The sequence below is a fragment of the Rhodamnia argentea genome, chromosome 4, assembly GCF_020921035.1.
Source record: "Rhodamnia argentea isolate NSW1041297 chromosome 4, ASM2092103v1, whole genome shotgun sequence".
NCBI classification, from domain to species: domain Eukaryota; kingdom Viridiplantae; phylum Streptophyta; class Magnoliopsida; order Myrtales; family Myrtaceae; genus Rhodamnia; species Rhodamnia argentea.
This window is the reverse complement of record NC_063153.1, coordinates 16,548,774-16,576,720: the sequence shown is the minus strand read 5'-3', so window position 1 is coordinate 16,576,720 and position 27,947 is coordinate 16,548,774. Positions and strand designations below refer to the sequence as shown.

Below are 27,947 nucleotides of genomic sequence, written 5' to 3'. Positions count from 1 at the left end.
CCCCAAAAATCACAAGCTCTCTATGGTGATTGAATCTAATAAATACACCAAGTGGCCTGTACTTTTTATTGGTGGAAAATGTGGTGTCAAAGGTAACAATATCGCCAAAAAGGGCATAATCAATAATCATCTTAGAATCTACCCAAAATATGTTTATTATTTGTTTATTACTATCAAGCTGAATAGCATAGAATAAAGATGTGTCTAAGATCCGTCGTTTGTCGAAGTTCATCAATAAACATCATGCGTCTCCAAACTCCATATCTCTCCTTCGTTTAGTGCGAAGATAGTTTTTTAGATCAACCCTCGTGTAACCAATATTTTCTCTTCCCCCAACCTATACACTAGACAAGTTATGTTGCTTTGTCTGTGTGAGGCCCGCATCATCGACCAACACAATTTGCTGAGTTTGGATATCGCTTATTTGCCTATGTGACCGTATCAAGTGAGTACACTCTGCAAAGTGGAGTGCATGGAAATGCTTTGGCTCAAAATCATACACACAATATTTACCACTCTCTCGAACTAATATGATTCTCATTCGGGCATGATAGTCCATCATCCTTTAAGGCCTAGGTTTTTTTACTAATTCTTGCCGTTTATCTTTTCCTTGACATCCTTCTTTTGCACAACAAAAGCATGTAGAAGTTATGGAACCGTTCTTTCTTTTGTTAGTAACTCTCCTACGTACATCAAAACCAATTTTCAATGCATACGTCTTCCAAAACTCCCACGCCTTATCTACATCATTAAATTCCATACCTACTTATGGAGTCCAATCATTACTACTGATAAAATCACAAAAAAAAAAAAATAGTGGACAAAGTGGCATCATTAGAAGATAAAATAGTGATTTTATTGAATTATTGAAATGCTAAAAAGAATTAAAGAAACAACTAATTAAAAGATAGAAATTTTTCCAATGAAATCTCTCCATTGGTGTTCAAAACCATCAAATATAAAAAATTTCTAGACTTATATATAATAGCAAAGATTAATGGACAAGAGCATCAACAATAAAAAGGAAATGCAAGTAATAACTTAAACAACAAACAATAAAACAAAAGAAAAACTAACATACTTTCATAAAGACATTAATTACCTTGTGCCATCATCATCCATTTGAGAGGGAGTCCCTATTTGAGGGGAGAGAGAAATATTCCGACGCCAGTGTGGAGGAAGATCACCGGAGAAAGATCGCTTGCCGGCGTGGAAGAGGGTCACCGGTGGGAGAGAGTTTTTGGTTTCTTCAGTTGGCTTGCCTTTTTCTCTTTCTTTGGCGAAGTCATCGGTGCGAGGATAAGGGACGATCAAAAATGGAAATATATTTTGGGTATCTGATTTTTGGGATTGGAATTAGGGGATGAGGGGAGAGAGAAATATTCCGACGCCGGTGTGGAGGAAGGTCACCGGAGAAAGCTTGTTGGCCGGCTTGGAGGAGGGTTATCGGTGTGAGAGAGTTTTTAGGGAGAGAGGAAGTTTCTGATTTTTTTTACGTTGGGAGGGTCGAATGTGATGAGAGATGATGGAATTCAAAATTTTTGGAAGGCTGCCAAACAAAATCCCCACCCAAAAATTTTCCCTTCCCCTCAATACGTGGAGCATTCTTGGCCGAGGGATGAAAATGGACGGCCCGATTTCATTTTATGGTAACCCTGACATAGAAATGCCATGTCAGAGGATTCAAATCCGTATTTGCCACTCTCTCGAATCCTGTGTAAAAAGTGAAATCGCCCAATCTGCCTATCCCTCCTTCTAGGGTCACTAGCAAATCACAAGATAGAATTGGCTTTCTATCCTCAGACCCTCCTGATATTGTGCGGCTTTCCAATTGTTCCCCAGTAATCTCAACTTCCTCAACATCACCCTCAAGTATGAAAAGATTCAACTTATCCGTTGATCCTGGTCCGTTGTGCACATGTCCAGTTTCTGGACTTAGCAGAGCAACTCAAATGACTGTTCCTTGATCTCCCTGAACCTTTGCCTCTGTGAATAAGTGTGAGGGTAGACTTGCAACTTACAAGCAATAGAGAGCATTTGAGGAAACAAACATAATGAGCAAAAACTCGGTGACCTTACCATTCTGTGCTTGCTCCGTGGATGTCGCCTCAACTGCTATTCTCAAGTACTGTATGGAGAGACTTACATCTCCAATGTTGCTCAAGATCAACAAAATCATTATGGTTGTCGCTAAGTTGTTTGAAATCGATCGGTTTCATTGGTTCTGACTCCAACATTCTAAACTGGTCCATCATCATTGCATTTGCCCTTACATACAGATTGTCATCCAATTAACCGATAGGGGATCCACCGGATTTCCAGATTTGGGAAGTTTATGGTGCTTTTCGACACTCCAAGCATGAAAAAGAACTACAGGGTTGGCTTAGGAATCAGAAGAGCATACTTTTGAAGGACAGGAAGGCCATTAACATTGTATTCCCACCATTCATCTGTCATAAGAAGATAGTCACTAGCTAAGAAATGACGACTCTGGGTTGGAAATTAATGCACATTCAGAGTCAGTCAAAAGTGTATGGAAGGATTTCTTTTGCAGATCACATGCTCCACGAAGGTTAGATATTAATTAATTCTAGAATTCTAATGTGGCTTTTCGTAGAACTTTCAATTTTAGATTGAAAAGTTGCAACTAAATGAGAAAAGACAGATTCTGAATACAATGATGAGACAATCACCTTCTGGCTACATTAGTATTGGGTCAACTTAACTTAAACATAGTGGAACTTGATAAGGAAACGAAGAATTCTTACAGTGATGAAATGCTTTTTAACTTTGTCTCTGCTGCAGATGTGAACGACTTTGACGCTCGTTTGCTGTATTGCTGCACCTGGACCATGAAAGCTTCTTTTTCTTCGTCGGCAACCATATTTTGCAGTACAAAATTGATCTGCTCTTCATTTCTTCACTCCCATGAAAATTGTCACTTTAAGAAGTATGATGGATTCGGAGAAGCCGCAACAACATGCACCGGATGAATTTGGATGAATTAGTTAGCACGCATTCCAGAGTAAAGCTTTCATATCGACTCATATTTGCCATCATCACTGTCATGAAGCCTCTTCTTCGGAGATTCTTTTACTCTCTCCATCGCTTCATACAAGTATGAAGTTGTAGGATTACGAGATACGCAAAAAAAAACTCCAAATAGTGGTTCCAAAAGCTGCAACAACTCCTAGCCTTGGCTCCAAAATTGGGGCTAACAACAACAGAAACGACTTTGCTCATTTTTTCTTCCTCGGGTGTGTCAAATGCCTCCATTCAGCAGAGGCAACCAAACGTCGTATCTCCGATTTTGCATTGTGAATACGCTGAAGCATTCTGAAGTTTCAGGCTAAAGAACATCTCTCGGTTCTCTTTAGCCTCCGAATTTCACGAGCATGACGAGGACTCAGAATACTTGTGCAGATAATCATTCACCAATCCAACGTCGCGTCGCCATCCGAGAGATACGATAGAAAAGCAAATGAATGGCATGAGCAGCACAAAATGTCAGGTAGGTACCAGGATAATTTTGGACAAGCCTCTTCTGGAGGGGCTCATGGAAAGTAGAAGATTTTTTGACAGCATTTGCATACTTACGACTTCCATACTCGATTTGGGGATAAAATTCGTGCCGAGCATGGAATAAAGAAGGCATTCCACATTTATTTCTTCTTTTTTTTTTCCTTTTGAGGGCAAATTGCTTCTAAAGCCACCATGGCCTGGACATCATTAGGAAGCACCAATGTCATGACCAGGAATGCAGGCCAAATGTCACTTTAATCCTTGGCATTCCACCACCGGCGAAATCATGATGGCAGAATTTTCACTTGAAGCGATTGCCTAATTGCTCTGCATACTCCCAAAATCTGTCCCTCTTCCTAGTCATTTCGCCCCTAAAAACAACGTACAATTATTAAAACTGCAAGGCAGGCTAATGTTGGCTAATTGAAACTTCAAACTCTAGCTAAAATGGTTTAAGTGTGCTGCAGACTGTTGATGATAATCTAATCTACGAATCGTTAATCTTTTCTTTTTCTACTCTTAATGACCGAACAAAGCGACAGTCAAGAAGAGAGAGAGAGAGTTTCACTCGCTCGTGCATGGGCATGGCAGAGAGTGGTTGTTACCTCAATCAATCAAAGTAGAAGCAGAGCTCGATGAAATTTCTCGACACGTAATTCATCAAAAAATTGAAAATTTCAATACGTTGGGACACGTTATATATAAAATAATATAATTTATTATATAAATAATAATATTAGTAGTGAGTTTCTTCTTCTTCTTTTGTTAGGGGTTTACAATTAAGATTTTTTCAGACTAGCTATGTATATTAATTTTAGGGTTGTTGAATATATTAAATTTTTTTTTGTCAAATCTGATTATATTACTTAAATATATATTTTTAATAAATTTTAAATTCTTAAGTCTTAATTTATTAAAAATACTTAAAATTGATCCTTAAATGTTTAAATGGCGTGTCGGGGATGATGGGTTCGCGTATTGCTGGCATGTATAGAGCGCTGATCACGTATCGTTCGCACATCGGAGAGGGTCAGATTGTCAATAAGTGTCGCATGTCGAAGTAGGTCGAAATGTTGGAAAATGTAGGAGACGGCGCTGAGGCCACTGTGGATGCTAAATAGCGCGGAGCCAGACCGGCTCTTCTATGACCGGACCGAAATCCGGTCTGGACGGTTTTGCTCCGGTTCCTTTTGCTCATCCTGCTCGTCAGTCGTCACCGTCCCTATCTATGCCACTTCACCCCACCTTCCCACTACCTGACGAGTCAATCTCTGCTTTCGCCGGAGCAATGTGCAGCGTGGTGGTCCTCGACAACGGCGGCGGCCTTATAAAGGCCGGCCACGGCGGCGATCTCGACCCCACCGCCGTCCTCCCCAATTGCCTCCTCCGCCCCCTCTCCTCCAAGAAGTTCCTCCACCCCGACCCCCTCCACTCCTCCTCCGCCGCCGCCCTCGACCTCACCTCCGCCGCCGTCCGCCGCCCCATCGATCGCGGCTACCTCATAAACGCCGACCTGCAGCGAGACATTTGGGCACACCTCTTCGCTAACCACCTCCGCGTCAGCACGTCCTCCTCCTCCCTCCTCCTCACCGAGCCGCCCTTTACCCTCCCGTCCATCCAACGCGCCACCGACGAGCTCGTCTTCGAGGATTTCAACTTTAAGTCCCTCTACGTCGCCGACTCCGCTGCACTCGTTCATCTCTACGAGGCCAGCACGAGCCCACAAGGGTAATCACTACCATTTCGACTCATCTCCTCATTTTATTAGGATGCTTGGAATTGATGTATAGGTTGGTTTAGGACTTCTCTTCTGGGAGGAGTTATGAATATGATTCAAGTCTCGATAACTTTTTTTGTGCTTTCCTCTTCCCTTTATGGTGATCTTGAAAAGCTGGAAATTTCGAGTGGTTTATGGCTTTTTCACTTTGTAACGGCTTTATGCATTGTATCAGGTTGGTCTCCAAGGCACAGTGTAGTCTTGTTGTAGATTGCGGGTTCTCTTTTACCCACGCTGTGCCTGTTTTTCAGAACTTTACTTTGAATTATGGGGTGAAGAGGATCGATCTGGGCGGGAAGGCTTTGACGAATTATTTGAAGGAGTTGGTGTCGTACAGATCGATTAGTGTTATGGATGAGAGCTTTTTGATGGACGATGTTAAGGAGAAGCTATGCTTTGTTTCCCTTGATGTTGACCGTGATTTGCAGCTTGCCAGGTAATGCTTTATTTTGTTAGGCATCTCGTTATGATGGGTTGAAGATAGTCTGCAGCTTATGTATGTTGTTAAGCTTGTTTCTGCTTTATTGCTCGGAAAATTTATTGAATTCTGAAGGTAATGGTAACAGAATTTCTTCTAGTTGGTTTCCTGAAAATTTTGAGATAGTGAGATTGAATCTGTTCTTGCCCAGTTAAATGTCTGCTAATTACAAAGGTTTGCATTATACTTAAAAATGGTTTGCAAATGTGGATAAATTTTTAATGCTCCACAATATGACTATACATGGCTAAGCTGCTACTGATATCAAAACCACACAGAGTTGTCTTGCTACGAGCCATGCCTGCTGTTATTGTATCATCCAGAGATTTTTTCAGCACAAAATTAAAGTCAAGGACTAAGGAAGCCCAAGTAGTTGAGCCCTTCAGGAAGGATGGAATATGATTACGAATAGCCTCTGGAATTGAATTGATTTATATCAGTTAATATCACTAAATTAGGAATGAAAGATAATGAGTGCTTGCATCTTCCAGAGAATCATAGGGGAAGCTACGTATTAGATGTTACAGAAAACTTGATACTTGAGTGTGATGACACAAAAATTCATGTAGTTGGCTTATTCAATGGGATAAGGCATAAAACTTACTCGTTGTTTTCAATATTACTTAGTTAGTTGATTGTGCTAGAACTACTCTCTATGCATTTTGTGCCTCTATGTTTAGCACTCAATAAGTACCACCCCAAGAAATCAAATGCTCAGTAGTACAGCAGAAGTTTTTGATTAGTCAGTTAATTGTGTTAGAACTTGGACCAATGCATTTTGGTAGACAACTTTCACTTCAGCGAGCTCACATGAATCAACTGTACATCTTTAGGAAGCCTGGATGGGATAATCTCTTTAGATGCACATATGTTCTTCCTGATGGAGTTTCACATACAAAGGGCTTTGTGAAAGACCCAGAAGCAGCACGACGATACCTCAAGTCGACAGATGAGTCTCATCTTATAGGTGGAACAATTATTGATGTTGAGAAGCCAGAATCTGCGGAAGACAGAAAGAGAATCGATTTAACCAAAAATGTAATATCGTATACTATTACAGCTCTTTTGGGGATTTTTTTTATTCGTAAATGTCTGGTTTCTGCACAGAGAAAAAATAGAAAATATTTTCCTTCGCAACCTCCCTTATATTTACTACCTTATATACAGGAGTTTGACCTGACAAATGAGCGATTCCTCGTCCCAGAGATGATATTTCAACCTGCAGATTTGGGTGCGTTTTGTGCTCCTATCTATACCTGCTCTTTGGTGCCTTTGTTATGATTTGATGTATTGCTGAATTGCTAAGTGCCTATCGCTAAGTGATGTCAATCGCATGATTCACATCTTGTTCAGTCTAAGGAAGTGAGGAATCACATCCCATTTGGTCTAGGAAAGTGCTTAATCTGATCCATTGTTCATTTTTTTCTTTATTTGTAAGCATCCGTCATCATTGGTTCACTGCTTTAAATCTACTCATCAGCATCTTAGTATAGATTCGATATATTGGTGCATTTACCAGTTGTCTTTTACTAAAAATGTCAATCACATCTTGTTTGGTCTGAGGAAGTGCCTAATCTGATCCTATTCTCATTTATTGTTCAGTACTGTATTAAAATATCAGGCATTGAAGTGCAATTGTGAACCTTCTTTTTCAGGAATGAATCAGGCTGGACTGGCAGAGTGCATTGTTCGAGCTATCAATTCATGCCATCCACATCTTCATCCCGTTCTTTATGAAAGGTATTCTATCCTTTGAGCATTGCAATGGTGAACTGCTGGCTTCACTTCTATGCATTTGCCATTGTTAATTACCAGTAGTTAACTTCTTTTTGCATGCTTCTTTTCTTTTTTCTGAATTTTGCAGCATCATATTGACTGGTGGAAGCACACTTTTTCCTCAATTTGCTGAGAGACTGTAAGCTTTCTCTTTCCATCACCTGCTCTTGAGTTGAAACTAGCAAGACATTTTCACCCACCTTACAGTGTTGACACTTTCCTACAGAGAAAGAGAACTCCGGCCTCTTGTTCCTGATTACTACCAAGTTAAGATAACAACTCAACAAGAGTAAGTTTTTCCCTTCTATGTTACATTTGTCACTCCAAAGATGCTATTGTTTCCCTCCTTTTGCATGAAATGTCTGTTTTCTTTAGTCCTATACTAGGTGTGTGGCGAGGAGGATCACTATTGGCATCCAGCCCCGATTTTGAAGCTATGTGCGTCACAAAAGCTGAGTATGAAGAGATGGGATCTGCTCGATGCCGCCGGAGATTCCTTCGTTGAGCTGAAATTGAACGTTTCGGCGTGCTTGATTACTATGAACAACCCATTCATCTATGGTCCCTTCTCTGAGAAGACGTTGAAGGTAGGAAACTAGAAAATCAGAGTCAAACATACTGACGATACTTGAGGAATGGGCATGGAGGGCATGGACTGTCGAGGATACATCATCTTATTGTGGTTGAATCTGTTTTCAGGTGATTATTGGATAAGGTGGTTGAGGATCTTTGTGGGTGCTGACAGCTGATCGGAGCAGTTTACTCATGATGGTGCTGAGCTAGCCCATAATTCCCGCATCCAACATCCAGCATTTCTTTGGAATGGAGGAGGTGTTCAGATCAAGCTCAAAAAGGGACTCTGGATTCTGTAACTACCAGTGGAGCAACATTTCAACTGGGTTGCTCCAGGGAGAGACGTTGTGGCACTGCTGCCCGCTGCTGCCTTTAGCGTCCTGCAGAGATGATGACACTGAAATCGGTGAAGATCGCGATTTCAGCCTGGTCGGCATTGAGCTTTTAGCCGAACTTTTCTTACTTTCCTTGTAGATCTTCTGGCTTCCAGAACCTTGCAATGTCATGACCATAATTTGTTTGGGCGACTGCAGTTATCCCAGATTTACCTAGAGACTGGATTTAATCTCTTTGATTTTAAGCATTTTATGTTGTTGATTAGCGAATTTAACCTGCTGAAACTAACCATACTATTAGATCTTTGAAGATTATCCTTGAAGAAAAAGTCTACTATTTATAGACATAAAATTTGCTTCTAATTAATTAGGAAGCTTATGTAAATGGGGAAAACTCCATTGATTAAAATCTAATTCTATTAAATCCAAAGGACAAATGAAAAAAAGAAATTCAATGATCAAATATCTGAATTAAGCTTCATTAATTAAGACTTTTTTTTCAGGAAAAGGACAAAACTCCATCATAAAATACACTGATCTATACAATGAACGAATTCTGCACCCTTTACATTTGATTTTCATTGTGCCATAACTTCCACTTAATTTATTCACCCATCTTTCAATTTTTTGGTGCTTGTCCTATCAAGCATGGTATCATGAAATATCCATTTCACCTTATCTCGTTAATCACTTCAAATCTAATCTAACTCTATTCCATCGTACCAACAATCTACCTTAAAACTTCGAACTCATTGGTGCCGGTGGCAAGGCAAATTGTACCGTTCCATGTACTTGTACTAGTTTCTGCTCTAATGGCAACTTTTTCGACTAGCTAATATGAAGAGAATTAATGTAAACACAGAGCCTCATATAGACAGATACACAGCTATAAGCAAAATTAGTTCAAGGATCTGTACATTCAGGGGAAAAAAAAATCAGAATGTGAATCTCAAAGCCCCATACTCTCCTCGGAAAACTGCAGATATCAACTCAAAGACGGCAAAAATTTTCGACAATAGATACAAATGGACCATTGGGTTGAATTTTCTGCAACACAAAATTCTCCCAGAATTCGCCAAATTTCCCTTGGTAAATGTAGTTATCCTTCTCCAGAATAAGTTCCTTGCGTGGGGTCGCGCTATATTCTCAGGTTGACGAACCTCCTCTCTCCTAACCCTCTGAACAGGAGGGCATTTAGGTTATGTAAAAGAAGAATCCAGCATCAACGACGAGTATTGTGAGCAAGGAGGAATCCCACAAGCAGTCACCGGCTATAGGTATTGCATGATGTCACCGCACAAAGAGACATTAGTGAATAATAGACAGGACAATGACCCAGCTTAGCTTGTTTAGTCGAATGATGGCTGAGAATCCATGCAGAGATGAACAAGCTTCCGCTGATATTGCCCATAGTATTCCCCAACTGCAATGACATCCTCATTCTCTGGGTCCAAAACAGGTAAGTTGAATTGCTCCTTCTTGACTGAGGACTCATCATCGGAATCACCCATGTTGGACATAAATGCTGCATGAATTTCACGGCAAGCGAGTATGAACATGGCAGCTGTATCAGGTCGCTGTGCCTGACGAATAGCTGCCAAAGCCTCCTGGAGCGCACCAGCAGCAACATATAAAATCAAGGCCCTGTAATAACAGTTCCGTGGTTTGAGAAGAGCATCAAATGATCTTGATAAAAGAAAAGGCCTCACTTATTTACACTCACCACATCTTTTTAATCCCATACTGACACCCCTACATCCTCAAAATCTACATTTACACCACTTCACAGATTGAGTCACGATTAAGCCTTTTATTCTATAATTTCATCAGAAATTCCGAAAGATAATAACCATAATCAAGTAGGTGGCCAGTAATGCCATTTAAAGACGAACAGAAAGGGAACGGAATTAAACCTCCAGATGTTGTGCTCAGCCAGAAGAACATGGTCTGCCCATCTCTGCAACACTCTGCGAACATAATAACACACCATCTGAGTGAAAATGTTCCATCTTCAAGCCCATTTCCTGAGTTTAGCTTTGGCAAGAACTATAAAAAATTATTGTAGAAACTGATTCTTAGGCTATCCATCACAGCTGTTCAGTAATAAAGGGCCTGGTAACTAGATGGCTGGTCCTGCCCCGAAATATATCAATCTGAGTCTTAAAGAATTTGCTGTGATGCAGTTTAATTGGGTGAGAAGATCTAGAAGCAAATATCCAAAATGGGAAGCAACCCATGTGAAAGAGAAATTCCGTCTGGTAGATTGGGTGTGGACATTCCCCAACTTGTTCACATAGTTTGGCGTTAAAAGCAACGCATTATCCTCCACGGGTTGAGGTCAATTGTCATCTATTTTGACATGGACATATAATACTAGTGGAAAGAAAAAATTTCCTGAAGATCGGGAAAACCCAGAGATAAAGGTGACATTCCATTGCAGAAAAGATCTGACCAAAGAGCAACTAATTAATTAGAAAGAATCGACTTTGCTCGTCTTTCTGCAATTAAAATCAATGCTTTCACAGTTTATGTCTCCAACATTATATGAAAGAGCACTGCTGGTATGCTAAACAATGACTTTGTGTAATTGGATGCTCTGAGATTTGTTTATGTCAATACATCCAATACAATTAGACCAAATCTTGTATACCTGCTTAGTAGATAGCATCATTTAGGATGAAGTGAAATCACCGACATTTTAAGTAAGATAGTCATCTAATTAATGAAATCATCTAACACAATAACTTTCAGTTCTATCATTCTCAAGTGTCAACAAATCTACCTCAATATGTATTTTCTAATTTGTCATTTGCCACACCTCAGCAAAAGGAACTTTTATACCTCTCCACTGGCCAAAACACAGAAAAGATTTAGAGTCCCAGATAACTTATCCATATTATTGCATGAAGATAACCACAAAAAGAAGGTACTGGCCTTTGTTTTCCCTTGAAGCAACTAAATATCTGATATCCTCACATCCCAATCATCATGTTTTGAAAGATATAATACAAGCATGTCCGAATTGATTTTTACTTTTTAATTTTCGTTTGGTGTTGAGAAAAATTAAGTGTGAATTGTGTGTCATTAGTTATATGTGGTGAAAGAAGTGTTTAGAGTTGAAAAAAAAAAAAACGAAATGTGCACACCGCAAGACTTGGGTAAAATAAAATTCCAAGGTAAAAGTCAGCTCAGACATGCTCTGAATCTTTTGAAGTACGCACTTTTACTTTTCATTTAGCCAAAACACTTGAGGCTTTTGCAACATGTAAATGTTGACACAGACTCGCACAAACTTTTCATATGATTTTGAAATTTGGTACAATTTAAATTTTCGGGGAAAACAAAAAAAAAATATTAGTTTTGCTTTTGCTTAAGCGTAAACAAACTCACGCTAAAACTAAAGTTCCAGAAACTTGTGCATACAGAAGTACGCACATTGTTGATTGAAATGTCCAGAAAAAAACGAAATACAATGTAGACAAGCAACTTAATTAACATCATCCACCTAAGAGTAGGAATCAAAACATGGATCTTTCTTGAAGTATAAGACAGTAAGTGTCATTTTGTCAATGTGCATATTAAATGTGCATGGATACTTGAAGACCCGTGCCCACTTTCCTTCTTTCCTTGATGAGAGAAGAGGGCAACTAAAATTTGATAAAATTCTTAAAATAATGAAAGGCCAACAAATAGAAATTGTTATCAGAAAAAAAGTATAAGCATCAGAGATCATAAATGCTGCTATTAAAATTGTAATTGCTAGATAATAGGAGAAAAATCAGGTTTAAAAGAATTGGATAAAGCTTAGTAATAATCAAGATTTGGCAAATGGAGATTTTGGGATAACCTTGCATAGTCAGAGCCCTTCAAATGTGTAGCAGCTAAAGTTGCCGCATCTGTCCAGCATCCTGCATCTTGTAACTGCAAAAAATTAATCAAAGCGATCAGCCATTTAGTTGATGTTGGCTAGGTCTGCTGTTCAAGTCTGGACAGCGTTTAATTTGGTTAGTTTTGGCAGTAGTCTTATACTTCCTTTTTTGCACTAGGAGTGTACTTACGACTCATTGAAAAACCAATTAAATACAATTGATCAGCAGGGATGATTATGATGATGACAGTTTATCATGCAACCAAAAGTAGGGATTGATTCAAAATAAAAAATAAATTAGCAAGTCCTCCAAAATTCCACCGACAACATAGAGTTTGCATCCTTAGTCACTGAGATATTAAAGCACCAAAAGTAACCACACCAGGACAATCTCTAACGAGATTTAATCTATGCTGGCAGGAACATGACTTTCAATGGATCATCAGTTGCAAAACCAGAGATGTCAACAGATGGATTCTAGATGTAAATCAATCAAAACCTCAATGCTTCCCCATGTCTGCAAGCCAGAATATATTGGTAACCAAACAGGATGCTGATGTAACCACATCAAAGAGCCGGACAGCTAAACAAAGTCAGGAGAAAGAACAGATCATCAGAACAGTAATCTAACATACATTGTTATTCTCATTCCCACCCCTCAATAGAGATTTGTATTAACCTTGGCAAGATATGGTAATTAACCTCATCAAATTGTCCATAACTTGTGCAGGAAGATGTCATTCAATGAATGCATAGGCAAGGGGTTTATACAATTTGTTACTGTAAAGACTAGCAGTCGAGGCTTGCACTACATATAGTAAGTTTCCCCTTCACCAAATTAACTTAAATGTTTCGAGGATGTTTAAGCAAATTCTGTGGTATGATTTAGGAGAATCTTCAACATAAAACCAACAAAAACATTCTAGGAAGTAAGAAAGAACGGCACACAAGAATGTCAGAGAACCTAAAAACCTCAGGAATGCCCAACAGAAAATCTGTGATACTACATGGCATCTCTCTCTATCTAAGCTCAAGAAGAGCTCAGACCAAAGAAAAGATGGAATGTCTCTGACACAATTACCTTCATCTGGGTTTGCATAGAGACTAAAGTTGACAACTGACATTAGACGATAATGAAGATATATCAAAGCTTTAGTTAAGAAAATTCCAACCTGTGAACAAGCTTCCTGATACCTTCCAACAGCACAGAGAAGATGAGTACCTGACAGTGACCTGTCAGTTCTAACCATGTTGGCAGCCACAACCTGCATAGTAAAACCGAAAAAAAAAGGGTATCCAAACATTTTTAGCCTGTCGTCAAAGATAATTATATATACATCAAAGCAGCTCAAGTTTTGATTTATTTAGTGAGTCGAAGATATTGGGCTTTATACATTGAGTAATGTTCTACATTTCCAAACACCTGTAAGATTAAACTCACCTTTACAGCAAGTTCATGAAGGGACTGTGAAACAGCTGAAGAAAGTGCAACTGCACGTAGAGCATTTGGATAAAAAAAGGAGCTTTCTGGAGGGGTCGAAAGCAGCAAGCTGACAGCTGCTTCTAAGTTTCCAACTGACACAAGCCTGATCATCAATATAAAAAATATAATTTGTAAATTGAAACCATTTGAACTTAGCAGCAAGAGAATAATCGACAGTCCGGGATAAGAACAATTCAGGTTTCTGGAAGATGACAATTTTATACTCAATAGTTCTACTAATGCCAGACTGCTAAAATCTTCACTGCAAAACAGACTAGGGACATCATTCGGATCCAACAAACTCGAACTTGGGATGGCTAAAACCAAGAAAATAACAAAATTGGTATATTACAAATATCCTATAACAAATTATGTGATGCATCTATGTTGATATGAAGTACCCATTCCAAGTCCCCTTTTTCGACCCTCAAGGGATAACATTCTCATGACATGATCAAAAGAAGCACTCCTCATACCTAGTGCATCTTGAAAAGAAAAAGTATATGGTACTCATGTATGAAACCCGACTGGACTAAGTTCAGTAAGAATGAAAGTTCAAATGACGTATGATTAAGAGTCTCACATCAATTGGTTATGGAGTTTATTATGGCCTTGCATACATGTCAATGTCCATTCACCTATTAGTTAAACATTGGAATTAGATTTTCTGATAATATCTTGAGGAAAATTACACATCAGGTTATCCAAGGGATTGACCCATAGAGTACATGCAAGATGGATGAAATAGGAAAAGTGCATTGTATTTTATTCAACTACACAATGCCACTTAAGCTTGAGGAAGAAGTCTATAATGCAACTAAGGTCATTAATGTTTTATGGCGAGAAGTTCTAGGCTGTTAAGCACGAAATGTGCACGAAATTAGTGGAGATAATGTGTTGTTGGATATGCGGGCACACCAAAAGAAAGGATTAGAATTAAATACACCCCGGAAAAGGTAAGGGTTCCAACAACCGAAGATGCGATAAAAGAAGCTCGTTTAAGATGGTTTAGTCACGTTGAACAAAGACCTTGGAAACTCCTGTCTTAGGAAATGAAGAGTGTTTAGGAGGGGCAGGGGAAGGCCAGGGATGAAATAACGAAAGATATCGAGCATCAGAAACTTATAAAGGAAATGATACATAATTGATCACAATGACATAGAATGATTCGCATAACCGACCCCACGTAGTGGAAGAAGGCTTGGTTTGTTGTTGTCGGCATTTCGTAAACACTTTTCTGTGCTCATCAACTGGTTTTGACTAGTAGAATTGTAATGGTTCCGATTTAACTTTTGGTCAATACAAGAGCTTAAGACACATGCTTGATGTACGCTCTGCCATATAAGATTGGGTCAATGGCTTGTCCCCCCCAATTTACAACTTCACAGCAGAAAAGGCAAGTTTACTGTTCCCAGAAACTACAAAGTCTATTGGCACTAATCTTCTAAAGGTCAAATTTTTCATAGGATACCAAACCATTCTCAAATTGCACTGAGAGGTTAGAAATTCCTCTGACCAAGAACCTAAAATCACAGATACAACCGTACGTATATTGGTCCCTACAGGCAACATAAACCAGACTTTCTCCAATGCAACAAATAGTTTGAACATATAAGGAAATTCTATGCATAAAATCAACTAAAAAATGCATACATATACACATAAGTACCAGGCCCAACGAACTTTAAAAGACCAGTCCAGCAAAGATCAAGCAAGACGCAAAGCTTCCTGTCGATATGTGGATTTAAGAGGAAGCCAACTGATGGAGAGAACTTCTAAGCAAATGCTTCCACCAGGAACAAATACATCATTTTTTCATGAAACTGTGTTTTCACATGCTTATTTATTCTTTTCACATTTCTATGTCTGTTTATTCAGCAAACTGTGATATGCGCCAGGCCTTACTCATGCACACGATTCTGGACAGCTTCCTCGCCCTCCAGTTTCTCGTGCCAAGGGATACGCTCACTGGCATTTTCCCACAACTCTTCTTGTTCGAAGGCCATTGACTTAAGTTGACCTTGGCTCTGACAATGAAATAGCAGATGACAAACAATTTAAAAGATATCCAGTATTTAGTCAAGAGGAACTACTGAAACGAATTTTAAAACCTAAACAGTGAGGAATTATGAGGAATCAAGAGTTGCCAGATCCCTGATCAATATTATTTCTCCTAAAATCATCAGCTCAGTGAGCCTGTTTTGGCTCGAAGCTGACAGACTCACCAATTGATCCTTTTTCCTAGCTCCGGTTGTTGACTTCCCTTTTGAAGTTATCCTGCTCAGCATTGCAGTCTCGTCGAGCTCTGATACCTGTGCTGATGCAGGAGCTCTCTGCAGAGATTTCCTTGCTAGCTTATTCATCAAGTGGTTGAGAGCACGAGGCAACTGCAACCAGAATAAGGCTTCAGAGGATTCACCGAAGACAGCAGCAGCAAATGCAAACCTTACGATACAGCCTTTGTTAACCACTGTAGCATACAACCTCGCCCTCTCTTCATCAAGTATACAACCTGGAACAACATGCCCTGACTTGTGTGAGCAACAAAAATAACAGAAAAAAAAATTCAGGAATTCAATGTTTAAGTACTAGCCAAATACAGAATGCAGAATTTAAAGCAAAAAGAAAACCTTCTGTTCGATATGGTTGTAATACTTTGAGGAGCATCTCTGGCACCACAGAGTCTCCTACTGGTGGTATATCTATCATGTATCCACGCAGATCTCCAGTCGACGAAGTGGCCCCTGGAATTAAGTGAGGCCTCTTATTTATACTGGTCCCAGTAGTGTTGAACCAAGAGGGTTTTACCCCAAGTTGCAAGATCATCCGCAGTGCCTATTATCAAGAAAATACGAGGAAATTAAGCATGCTATTAGAACTGGATTATTGATGAAACTGCAGAAATGTGAGGGTCTTCTCTCAGTGGAAGAGGACTATCTAGCGCCAAAAATATCTGCATTTTAAGCTCCAGTGATACAACTTCTATCGTGTTCTGCTAATGACTCCTATAGAAGTTCTGCAACTTCGATGTTTGATTCACCATTTTGACTTTTCTCCCTTCATCTCAAACTTCTTATCTCAGTCCCACTTGATACTCCATGAAGATATATCCAACGTCAGAACCGTGAACAAGTGCAGAGTTAAATTTTTTGCTCGCTAACTGCAAAGTTAACTAATCAAGTTAGCAGAACCATTCCTATTCCCCAACTGCAATGCATACATTACATTAATGATTGCTTATGAGTATTACAGCCGAATTATAATATATATTATAGTGGGATTTTTTTATAAGTAATTTCAGTAAAATAAGGCTACGTTTGTTTCGTGAGAAATAATGATTTGGGAAACATTTTCCAAAAAATGGTCGCTTGTATCGTCTGAAATAATTAGTCAATAGAAATTTTTTTCATATTTGATAGGAATTTATGCCTAAAAATTTTCATGAACGATAAATATATTTTTCGTTCACTAATTTTTCTAAGTGATACAAACGATTATTTTTTTGAAAATGTTTTCCAAATCGTTTATTTTCCAAGAAACAAAAGGAACCTAAGATGTAAACACAAGTGAGAAAAGTTAAAAAAAAACTGCCCCTACCAAGGCATGCGGTAGTGGCAGGAGAATGGGAGAACACAGAGGCATCGGTCGAAATCTCTCTCTGCTAGGCTTGGGCTGGATTCCAGAGGCAGATTTTTTGTCGTTTCTGCAAGCAGAGAGACAAACATCTTGACTAACCTAGTTATCCATCTGGCATGACATAACACTTGAAGTGGAAATCAAACCAATAAAGTTTGAAAGTACATAAAAAGTTAGCAATAAATTGTCATAAAGTATGGCACAAAACCTGATGGATCTATTCCACTCAATCCACGCATCACTCTAATAATAGCGAGATAAGTTATTCCGACTCAGAAAACCAAGATATCAACAATTACACTCGTTAAAATGATCTACTTGGGAGCAGAGATAGAAAGTAAAAGCACCAAACTTAGGGAGATACTTTATCAGAGCATGTCTTTTCAGCTATTTGCTTGGACTGGCCATCCCCTAAGCAGTTGATGAGCTGTACAGTCGTTCCACATTTACCAGATTGAATGAGCTGAATCAATCGGCTTAGTTCTAGCCCTGTATATATCCTGTAATTAGCAAGTTCCACCACCAAGGTCCTTAAGCCTTGTGTGGCCCTTACATGCTTCTTATCGACAAGCATATCGTAAGGATAGCCAATATGTCACGCCGAAACATTCTACCAACAGCCTCACAGAAACTTGAGTGTGACAAAGGAGAAATAAAATGAAAATATGTCCCAAAAGTATCATTACTAACATCGTCGGTAGAGCACTTTCTGCTAAGTCACCATATTCCCTTAATTACTGGACAACTGGACTATTGATAAGACAAAACTATGGAGAATGCAGGTGTATATTATACTTCATACGAGCAAGATGATAAAACCAAAAAGTACAAGAGAATGGTAACCTACAATTAGAAGGACATACATGTTAACCTCAATTAAGCGGAAGCTGCTATCAGCTCCTGCGATGCATAAAACTAATGGATCATCCTTAGCTGCTCGAACAGATAACCAATCAAGTTCCAATACGAGGGTTCCAGGAAGTTGAGGTTGCAAGAGAGAATTAGCTAAGGGATCCTGTGAATCCTGCACATAAAAGAATGTAAATTTTTGTGAATACCCTCAAACAAAAGACAAGATTTCTCAAGCCAGAATTTCTCAGACAATTGGCAGAAAAGAGTCCTCATCAACAGTCTATATATGAATATACCAGATCATAAACAGTGAAAGTGTTATCATAAAATAGCACAGCAATGCGTCCGCGACTCCTGTCTCCAGCAACAACAGGAGAAAATTTTATTCTTCGTATTCCCTCCCTATGGGTGTTGAATGAGGAGGAATGTCCAGTAGTTATATCCCACCATCTGATATTCCCCGACCTATCCCCCATAACCTGAGAGATAAGAAATTTACTAGAAGTCAAACTAATGATTTGGAAAGGTTGGTTCTTTGTTTCTGAATAACAATCAGCTGTCAAATAAAGATATACGTACTACATGAGGCAAGCGGTAAGCCATCGCTGTGATCAGCCCATCCGACGAAACAAAGGAAGATGAAGGCCATTTAGGTCTGCAGGCAAGTAAAAGATAGGCCTTTGTGAAACTTATAGCAGAACTTGGCCAAAGTAGATATTCAAGATTTGAAATGATAAGAATGCGATAAAGTGACGAAGTAATGAATGAGCAGGCAACCAGCATATGCTTCAAAGGTCTCTGGAAATTAAGCTTCAGACTATATTTTTATGGAGATTAGTCACGGTAATCATTGCAAATTAGACGGTTTCAGCAGCAGAAAGTTCATGGAGGTGGCGGATTCACTCATATAATTAGCTCAAATACGTGCAAGCTAAAGAGAAATCTAGAGTACGCCTATTAAGCCATAAAATCATCACAACACCCCACATGGAGAAAATTCAAGTCCTCTTGTCCAAAACGTCATATATAATGACATTGCACATACAAACAGATCCACGTAGTTTTATCCTTACAAATAGCATAACACCCGTCAGGTTGCAGTAACGGAAAAGGTGTAACTTAATAGCTATTAAGCTGTAATGTGATAGAGCTGTTATAACTATTACTTTGTTTGCTTTAAGTAATGTAATACCTATTAAATTGTTTGGTTTCGTGAATGAAATGTATTAGAGGGGGAATAAAAGTCAAAATTTAAAAAATACCACTAAAATCAGATTTACTGGGAATACAATAATTATCAATTTAAAAGTCAATTTTTATGAGCTTAATACCTATTTATTACTGGATATAGATTTTAGAAACCATAATAGTGGAAGTCCTAAAACTTTTGTTTCAATACTTTACTCCTAAAACTAATTTTTAGGTCCTTTAAATCCTAAAACTGGTTGTCATTCTTCGAATTAGTCCTTCCATTTACTCAATCACCCTCTAGTGGACAGAAGTCACGGAACAACTTGGCATTTTTTATTATTCCGTCTTTTTGTCTTGTATTTACAATTACATTGACAATTAAAAGTGAGCTGAAAGATTCAAAAAAAATGAAGAGAAAATTTGAAGAAGGAAATGAAAGGGGAGATTGCAAGAGAGGAAGAGGAAAGGAGGAGGGGGGCCACCAGTGAGGGCTCATGGCCCTCGCCTGGTGGTGGCCGCAGTGACCCTCGCCATATGAGGGCTGCCGCAGCCACAGACCAAAGGCAGTGACCCTCGCTGGCAATGAAGTTGCCCCCCCTCTCTCTATGGTTTTAGCCCCTTTTCTAATCAATTTTTTAATGTCCTTTTGTCAATTTTTGGTTTCTTTATGATGAGGTGCCGATGCACCACTTGTGCAAAGAATAAAAGAAAAATTAACAAAAAATGCCACATATAGATGTTCCATTTAACAAAAAGTGACAGAGTAAACGAAACAATTAATTCGAAATGCAGCAACAAATTTTAGGATGTAAATGACCCAAAAATAATTTTAGGGCTAAATTGACAAATCCGCATGAATTTTAGGACTTTTATGGTCAGTGACATGCCGATTTCTAGAATATCTTGCCTTTAAAACACTGTTTATTCAACAAAGATACAACCAAGCAACATTGACAAATTCCATGTACAAGGATGACACGCTAACATACCTGAAGTCACGGATTCTCCGTCCATGTACCTCAAATACTCCAAGTGCACCATTAACTAAAGCAAATGCAAAACTTTCAGTTGTATCATCATGAGATGCATCCTGGGTCAATACTTCTGCACATGAAAGTCATTCTCCACTTAAAAAACATAAACTCAGAAATATTCAGCGGTTACAAAAAGGCAGAAACTAGCAGGTATATGGACATGCTCACTAGAATCTGAAGACGTAGTAGGAGAAGATATCCCGTCTGTTGCTATAGCTGCTCGATCTTTGGGCAGTAATGGTGATTGCTTAGGCAGTTGACTTGGTCTCGGAACTGTTGGAAGAGTCCATTCTAATACCGTGAATGGAAGGGCTAATGATCTAAGCTACATAGAGATATAAAGAATGATAAATATCTAAATCACAACATTCACTATGGCAAAGCTGTAGGATAGCATCAGACTTGCACGTTGTAGTCAAAATATGGCTAACATGATATTTGGAAAATACTGTACTTTACTAGATGAAAAGCTAAATTACATAAAGTAGGAAACTCAAACAAAAAAAAAATGCAACTGTACAGATTTTGCATAAATTTCTGTTGATTCGATTGAGCAAAATAAGAACTATATTTTGGTACTACAACTTCCTCCTCCGTACGGAATTCTTCCAAAAATTCCAAACCTAATCTTTTTTAAAAAGTGAGGTCATTAATGCAGTACTTGTCATTCAAAATATTCCATACCATAAAAAGAAACCCACACAATTAGCTTCACAAAGAATGAAATAATATCATGCGTATGGAGAAGCATTCACGTCCTAGTCATTACAGAATGGTTAAGGGCCAAAAAATTGGATGCTGCAGCTAACTCTCTCCGGTAATGTAATTTCGTTCCATGTATTATGGAATTGAGCATGTCTCGTCAAGATTTGATCAAATTCTTGCAACTTAAAGAGTTCATAGTCCATCACATTTCTTATTGTGTAAAATTTCACTTGCTTTCATGATGGTTTGAGAAGCTTCACTAGAACATTAAAATCTGGAGATCACCAACAGCTAAAGACTAAAAAGATCTAGTTGCCACCAATGTTTATAGGGAAAGAGCCACATGTAAAGTTAGTAATAACGTTACTCAAACAATAGTCTATCGTTAGTCAGTAAAATCATTTTGAGCAAGAAGCATGCAAACTATTTCTAATAGGAATGGAGAAGATGTTACAAGCTAACTTACCATGATAGGGTTTTTAGTCATAGCCCAGACTTCCACAGGAGCGTCACGAAACAAAATAAGAAGATACCTGCAATACGTTGTGATGACATAACTTACTCAGACACATGAAGGAAAAAGTAATAAAACTGTTCAGAAGGTGGAGGAGTCAAGAAAGGTACAACCCAGGAAGGTAACAAGTTGGAGTTCTCACTTGACAGACCCTTATTCTTTAATGTTTATAACCATCATATCAGAAGTAATTCATCGGCCTGAACAATGTCGTTACCAAGTGATCCTCTTCCAACTTTCTTTTTGGCAATAATGAGTTGAATGTTCTGCTAAATGGATCCCAACTATCAGCAAGCAACAAAAGGTGCAGTGCCTAGACTCTCACGACTTATAGTCACTACTTTTCTTCCTTATGCTGTTTAACCAGAAGACGAGAACCAACACCTTACAAGTCTCAGTGTCAGAGTAATTAGAGGCATATCTCAGTGTTCCCCTGTCATTGTAAGAACTCCATCCACGTATTTTGTGTACGATCATGAATACTAGGCCACTACTCTTAGTTGCACCTCGAAAAATAACACGGTCAAGCCCCCACGCCCACCTCTAGTCCCACTACACCAATAAGTTCTCCAACAAATTAGTGGGTTTGAATTAATATATGACTTAACTGCTTCTAACTGCAAGAGGTTGTAGCAGGCCCCATCAAGTTTTCTTAAGCTACATCATGGAATTCATAGAGATAACAGTGAAAGACATAAAAAACTATTAGTGGGCAATAAAGCAACACAAGAATGAGGTGGAACTGCAGAAATTCATTTTCTTTAGTAACCTTACTGCCAGAACTCGTAACTCCAAGCATGTATATTACACGCCAATCATTGTTTTTTTCATGAAATGCGATTACTTAACATGGGACCCAAAGATACTCCGACACTAGTATTTGTGTAATTAACCTTTAAATGATAGGTGAGGACCAACAAGCTCAGAAAGGTAAGAAAATCACAAAACTCCACCACGTTTATCATAAATTGTTACAATCTAATCCTTGTGCCTGCAGTCGAATGACAAGATTAATATGTATCTACACAAAATAGATAATAGCAAGGCATAAATCCTTAATTGCAGCAAATAGGTGTTTAACACGTGGAGTGCCATAATTGTAGAACTCAATATTTGATTTATAGAACTCAATTGACTTGTCCATTGGCTGTAAGCCCCTTTTTGAAACAGATATAGGATAAGTGATAAGGAAGATCATTCCTTTTAAAAGGACCATGCTAAATTGTGCGGTGACATTGTTTCTTTATTCCTTTCATAGCACCATGCAACCCATAACATAGTGAAGTTAAAACTGATCATTCTAAAAAAAAAAACATACTGTGTAGTTAAACCATCTCTAGAAAGTCAAAAGAAAGCAGAGAGAAGTCAACCTTCCTGATGAGGAAGCTCTTAAAGCTCTTATTGGTGCACGTTCTGGCTTCTGTAAAACACGAAATGGTTTATAAAGGCCACTTCGAAGGCATGTAACAACAAGCTTATTGATGTAGCCTCCGGTTTTCTCATTTGCCTGAAAATTAAACATGAGTCATGCATTAGTAATTGACAGTGACCTGCAAATCTAATTATATGGCTGGGGACATTAATAGTGCTAATGGATGGAGGAGATAAATAGCATGTACAGCAAACGGACCTGGGTGTATGAAAATGAGACAAGCCTAGAGTTTCCAAGCCATCTTAATCCACGAACAACACCACTGTGAACTAAAAAACTTGCTGCAACAGCATTGGCAGAAACATCAATAACATCAACCGCCCCGCTTTGTGTTCCGAGAGCAACCAGTGGAACAGCTACAGCAGGACTGTTTCCCCCACCTTCATATTTGAACTTTCATTAATCAGTGAAAAATCTCAAACATACTCAATAGACATCAACTACATTATTCAGCAAGTGAAGAAATCACTATGATATGTCACGAGGTGATAGAGTGCAACTGACGGGCTAATGTAGCGATTAATGAAGGGGATGGTACAGCCAGCATCGTCACTGTTGATGAAAGGAGTTGAAGTTGTCCAACTAAACTCATCTGCATCAGGAATATAACTTGTCACTATGCCTTTTTATGCTAAACAGAGAAGAAGGGATGTGTTGGCAATGGGAGAATTGACGTAAATGGTAAATGTTGGGGAACACGAGAAATAGTTGTACATGGAAGAATGTGTTGACATGAGGGAATAAATTTCAATGATATGGTAAATCCATTAGTTTGTAACTTTAACAAGAACAAGAGTATGCACGGTAATCACAGAAGGGAGCAATCACGACTTTAGCAAGGATAACCAGAACATTTGAACATTCAGATGGCCCTTGTCCACATCAAAGATGTCCTAAAGTATGATATTAACATGAGCATTGATCTGCCGCTAACAGAACATAGCTGAAGAGAAATTTAACCTCTTTAACACCTTAACAAAATTAGACACCAGAAAGAAATTATCCACTATTCAGAACAGCAGCACCATTGCTTTAACAGGAGGAAACTAAAAATAGAGCTTAACCGGGACACATTCACTGCCAAACTAGAGAACAGAAGGCACCAAGAATTATAGTTCCATATATACCTATAGCTGCAGAATATTATTAATGCATGCAAGTATAATTTCAGGTTATCAGCATCTCAACTGTTAACAGGAAAGCCACAGTGCAAATAGTTATAGATAACACCTAGGAGCTTGAATGACTATAAAGAACCTCGTCTCCCACAAACCTTAAATGAGATTTCCGTCTCGTTGAGGGGTGATTTTGATGTGCGGCTTCTAGCATCACTGACATTCACTGGCGGCTGAACTTCTTCAGACAGGATTCCCTCAGTGGTAGAACCACTGTTTTCTGTATTATTCTCAAGAGCCGATAACTCAGTGGCATCAAGCACAGCACTCGTGTAACTTGTGTCCTTTTGAGCACACAAATCACCCTCAGAAGTTAAAAGCCAGTTCCACACTCTTCCATCATCAGAAATGGAGAGCAATCGTGTCTTGGAAACAAGAAGAGAATCGTCACTAAAATCAAAAGGATTGTCGAACTCCACACTGGAGGCAGGTGAAGGAGGTGCATCGGAGTATTGCTTTGCAACATTCTGAAGGGTGGAATCTGATTCGCAGATGACAACTGCAAGAACCGAAGGAGAAGGTACGATTGTGCCAACGGAAGGCATCAACTCTTCCATAGTACACATAACATGCACCTGTTCTCCCCTGCAATGCCAGGCTTGTAAGCAAATAGCCTGAATGCCAAGCTAAACCATCAAACTAAGTGGGGAGAGCGGGAGAGACCATTTCAACATGGTACTCATCATCAACAACAAATATACAGCTTCTAGCTTTAGTTGACAAACACTCGCATGACAACCATACAAGCAAAGGAAAATAAAGACCAAGCCAAAGGTTATCCCCTACGCAATGATCCTCTCAACGAAATGCAGCTTCAAAATTTCATGTACGCTCATTGCCTAGGATGGCGAATAGCTTAAAGTTGCTTACTCTTTTCGCTTCCAAATGCTGAGCCTCCCATCGAGATGGGCACAGTAAAGCCAATCGTTGTTCGGATCCGGCAACACGTCAAGAAACTTGCCACAACCCCGAGGCAATGATGCGGCATACAATGCCGTCTCGTACTGCAAATCAAAAACAACCAATTCCCTCGGAAACGTCACATACAATATGTGCTTCCAGTGTGGCGAAAATGCCAACTTCACCACATAAGTAGGGAAAATCGCAGCTGCCGGTGATGACGACGAGGACGATCCACTCAAATCCCTCTCCAACCTCTGCAATTCACTGCAGTCAGTCCTGATCTGCAACTCGCCAATCGAGATGTCGTCCTCGGTTTCGCCCAGCGCCTTGACCGACAGAAGAAACCCCTTGATCCCGATGGCACATGCGCGGCGCAAGTCGAACGGATCACGGCGAATGCAGGAGAAGTACTCTGGCGAGGCATCGTACTTCCAAATGCAGAGACCAGTGGCGGGGGAGTAGAGAGAGAGGAGCGAGGTGCCGGAGAGGGCAGCGAGGAGGAAGCCATCCGGCTTGGACTGGATCCAGCAGAGGTCTTGGATGCCGGATTTAGGAGAAACAGAGTCGTATTCGAAGGTCAGGAGGGGCGGGGAGCGGGAACGAGGGTCGACCAGGAAGAGGCGGCCGTGGCGGTCGCCGGCGGCGAGGAGGAGGGGGCAGGGGAGGTCGTCGGAGGCGGAGGAGAGGAGGAGGGAGTGGGGGAGGGGGTGGGGGGACCAGCGGACTGAGGTGACGAAGGGGGAGAGGGAGGCGGAGGCGCCGGAGGAAGGAGGAGGAGGAGGGAGGGGGAAGGTGGTGATGAGCTGGAGAGAACGAGAGTCAACGACGGTGACCGAGGAACCGGAGGAGAAGGCGAGGAGGCCGGAGGCAGAGAGGTCCATGGATCCGAAGTTGTTGCGGCTGGGCGGGCCCGGGAGCATCGTGTCCCAGGGGGACTCCGCCGCCGGTTGCGGCGGCCGGCGAATCGACATGGCGGCGGCGGCGGCGGAGCTCGGAGTGTCGATCGATCAGAATTCTTCAACTGAAAGGCGTTCTCCCAAGGAAATGGAGGGAGCCCGAAGCCGAAACCGAAGCCAGAGCTGCAGTGCGTTTATGAATCAAAGCATTTGTTCGCGGAGTTTTTATTTTCTTCCGGAATGTGATCATGTCATGTGTTTTAGTATTCCGACAAAAAAAAAACCCCGTGTTTTAGTATATTGTATTTTGTATTTTTCTTTTTTATTTAAGGATCTTTATCAATAAGTAATTATCTTCGTATGCCGTACAGTAATCTCGTCAATTTTACCAGTAATCTTACCGTCTTTTTAAAATCATTCATGCGATCTGTTCCTTATGAAATGAAGAATGTAACGAAGCCACTATAAAGAAATTTCGAACGTTACGAAGGAAACTTCAAACTCATATTGATTTTGAGTTGAGTGCGAGAATTGAACTTTATGAGATCGAATCTCCCACTGTTCCTCAGTAGCTCGGCGGTAGAATAGTCTGCAAAAGTTTATCATCCCTAAATCTGATTGCTCAAATTAACAGGAATTCTCTAATATTTATCAATAAGGGACTACAGAATATCTAATAAGTAAATGAATTTAGTGAATTTTATTATTATTGAATATTTTATAAAGCTACTTTTATCAAGTGATGCGACAACTCTTAAGTGATACATAAATTAGGGAAGATATGTGGCCGTAAAATTACTTAGTGTTGTAAAAGTAAATGGTGATCTTTGGAATCAACTCGGAAATACAAAACGAGCTTGAAAATATAATACGAGAGAAGAATGTAAGAGTGAAGCGGAAGTAAATGTTAACTCACTTTTCATTACCTCATCAAGTTTACAAAAGCCTCTATTTATAGGCTAGAGGGTATATTACATTGGGAGAGGAAAAACCGCTCATGGGATGTGAAAGGTGCAACATCAATCCATATCAATGTACATCAATGTACATCAATGTATTTGTAACATACATTGGAAGAGGAAATGGTGAAAGGTGAAGCATCCACCTATGATTAATATAGTTATAATACTCCCCCTTGGATGTTCACCTTTTATTATACACTGTTTAAACCGCCTCATTAAAAACCTTGCCAAGAAAAAACCAGTGGGACAAAAACTCGGCGAAGGGAAAAAGAGTAAAGTGTGTATAATATTCCCCCTCATTGTAATAGTCATTGCATGTAGGTTGCCTCATTAAAAACCTTTGGCAAGTAAAAACCCTATGGGAAAAAAACTTACAAAAGGGAAAAAGAGTACAACCATAAACCTTCCGGGTTCCATCCTTCGAGGATGGTTAATTCGCTCCCCTAATTGAAGTAGTCGCATAAGTCGACGCATCCCTATTCCATATATAAGTTTTTCAAATGTGGAAGTAGGTAGGGATTTAGTGAACAAATCTGCAAGATTGTTACTAGAGCGAATTTGATGGATATTTATTTCACCTTTTTCTTGAAGCTCATGTGGATAAAATAACTTAGGTGAAATATGTTTAGTTCTATCACTTTTGACGAATCCATCATGCATTTGTGCAATGCAAGCCGCATTATCCTCAAAAAGTATAGTGGGGGCATCATGAATTGAGGATAAACCACATGAATCTTAAATGTGGTGTATTAAAGTTTCTAACCAAACGCATTTTTTGGCAGTTTCAAATAATGCAATAATCTCATAATGATTTGAGGAAGTGGCAACTACACTT

General features: G+C 39.5%; 2 protein-coding genes across 3 annotated transcripts; one reads left to right on the top strand and one right to left on the bottom strand.

Annotated features, from left to right (window-relative positions):
* Positions 1–4,707: 4,707 nt before the first annotated feature.
* LOC115757370 (actin-related protein 6) lies at positions 4,708–8,476 on the top strand. 2 transcript variants are annotated; one of them, XR_004017323.2, is made up of 9 exons: positions 4,708–5,250; positions 5,475–5,735; positions 6,611–6,815; positions 6,945–7,008; positions 7,433–7,517; positions 7,642–7,692; positions 7,780–7,842; positions 7,929–8,140; positions 8,253–8,476. XR_004017323.2 is itself a non-coding variant. In XM_030697575.2 (8 exons), exons 1-8 carry the CDS (start codon positions 4,751–4,753, stop codon positions 8,056–8,058), a joined length of 1,359 nt encoding a protein of 452 aa, XP_030553435.2. In that variant the 5' UTR covers positions 4,708–4,750; the 3' UTR covers positions 8,059–8,476. The 2 variants fall into 2 exon arrangements, 1 of the variants encoding a protein (XP_030553435.2); XM_030697575.2 differs by having other exon boundaries at positions 7,929–8,476.
* An 834-nt stretch (positions 8,477–9,310) lies between these two features.
* On the bottom strand, positions 9,311–26,379 carry LOC115757366 (WD repeat-containing protein 11). Its single transcript, XM_030697573.2, has 20 exons — positions 25,222–26,379; positions 24,450–24,936; positions 23,681–23,768; positions 23,375–23,556; positions 23,115–23,251; positions 21,697–21,763; positions 20,694–20,850; positions 20,481–20,595; positions 18,880–18,955; positions 18,597–18,779; positions 18,312–18,472; positions 17,410–17,515; positions 16,443–16,647; positions 16,038–16,324; positions 15,718–15,839; positions 13,771–13,915; positions 13,502–13,594; positions 12,309–12,382; positions 10,375–10,428; positions 9,311–10,105 (listed from the first exon to the last, which is right to left on the bottom strand). Exons 1-20 carry the CDS (start codon positions 26,223–26,225, stop codon positions 9,811–9,813), a joined length of 4,038 nt encoding a protein of 1,345 aa, XP_030553433.2. The 5' UTR covers positions 26,226–26,379; the 3' UTR covers positions 9,311–9,810.
* Positions 26,380–27,947: the final 1,568 nt, after the last annotated feature.

Excerpts from the sequence above, each read along its gene's own strand:
- LOC115757366 (XM_030697573.2), bottom strand. The coding sequence starts at position 26,225 with ATGTCGATTCGCCGGCCGCCGCAACCGGCGGCGGAGTCCCCCTGGGAC. Across the intron at positions 23,252-23,374 it reads TCTCATTTTCATACACCCAG|GCAAATGAGAAAACCGGAGG; the intron begins GTCCGTTTGCTG and ends TTTAATTTTCAG. Across the intron at positions 17,516-18,311 it reads CGCTTAATTGAGGTTAACAT|AAACGACAAAAAATCTGCCT; the intron begins GTATGTCCTTCT and ends CTCTGCTTGCAG.
- LOC115757370 (XM_030697575.2), top strand. The coding sequence starts at position 4,751 with ATGCCACTTCACCCCACCTTCCCACTACCTGACGAGTCAATCTCTGCT. Across the intron at positions 7,518-7,641 it reads CATCCCGTTCTTTATGAAAG|CATCATATTGACTGGTGGAA; the intron begins GTATTCTATCCT and ends TGAATTTTGCAG. Across the intron at positions 7,693-7,779 it reads CCTCAATTTGCTGAGAGACT|AGAAAGAGAACTCCGGCCTC; the intron begins GTAAGCTTTCTC and ends ACTTTCCTACAG.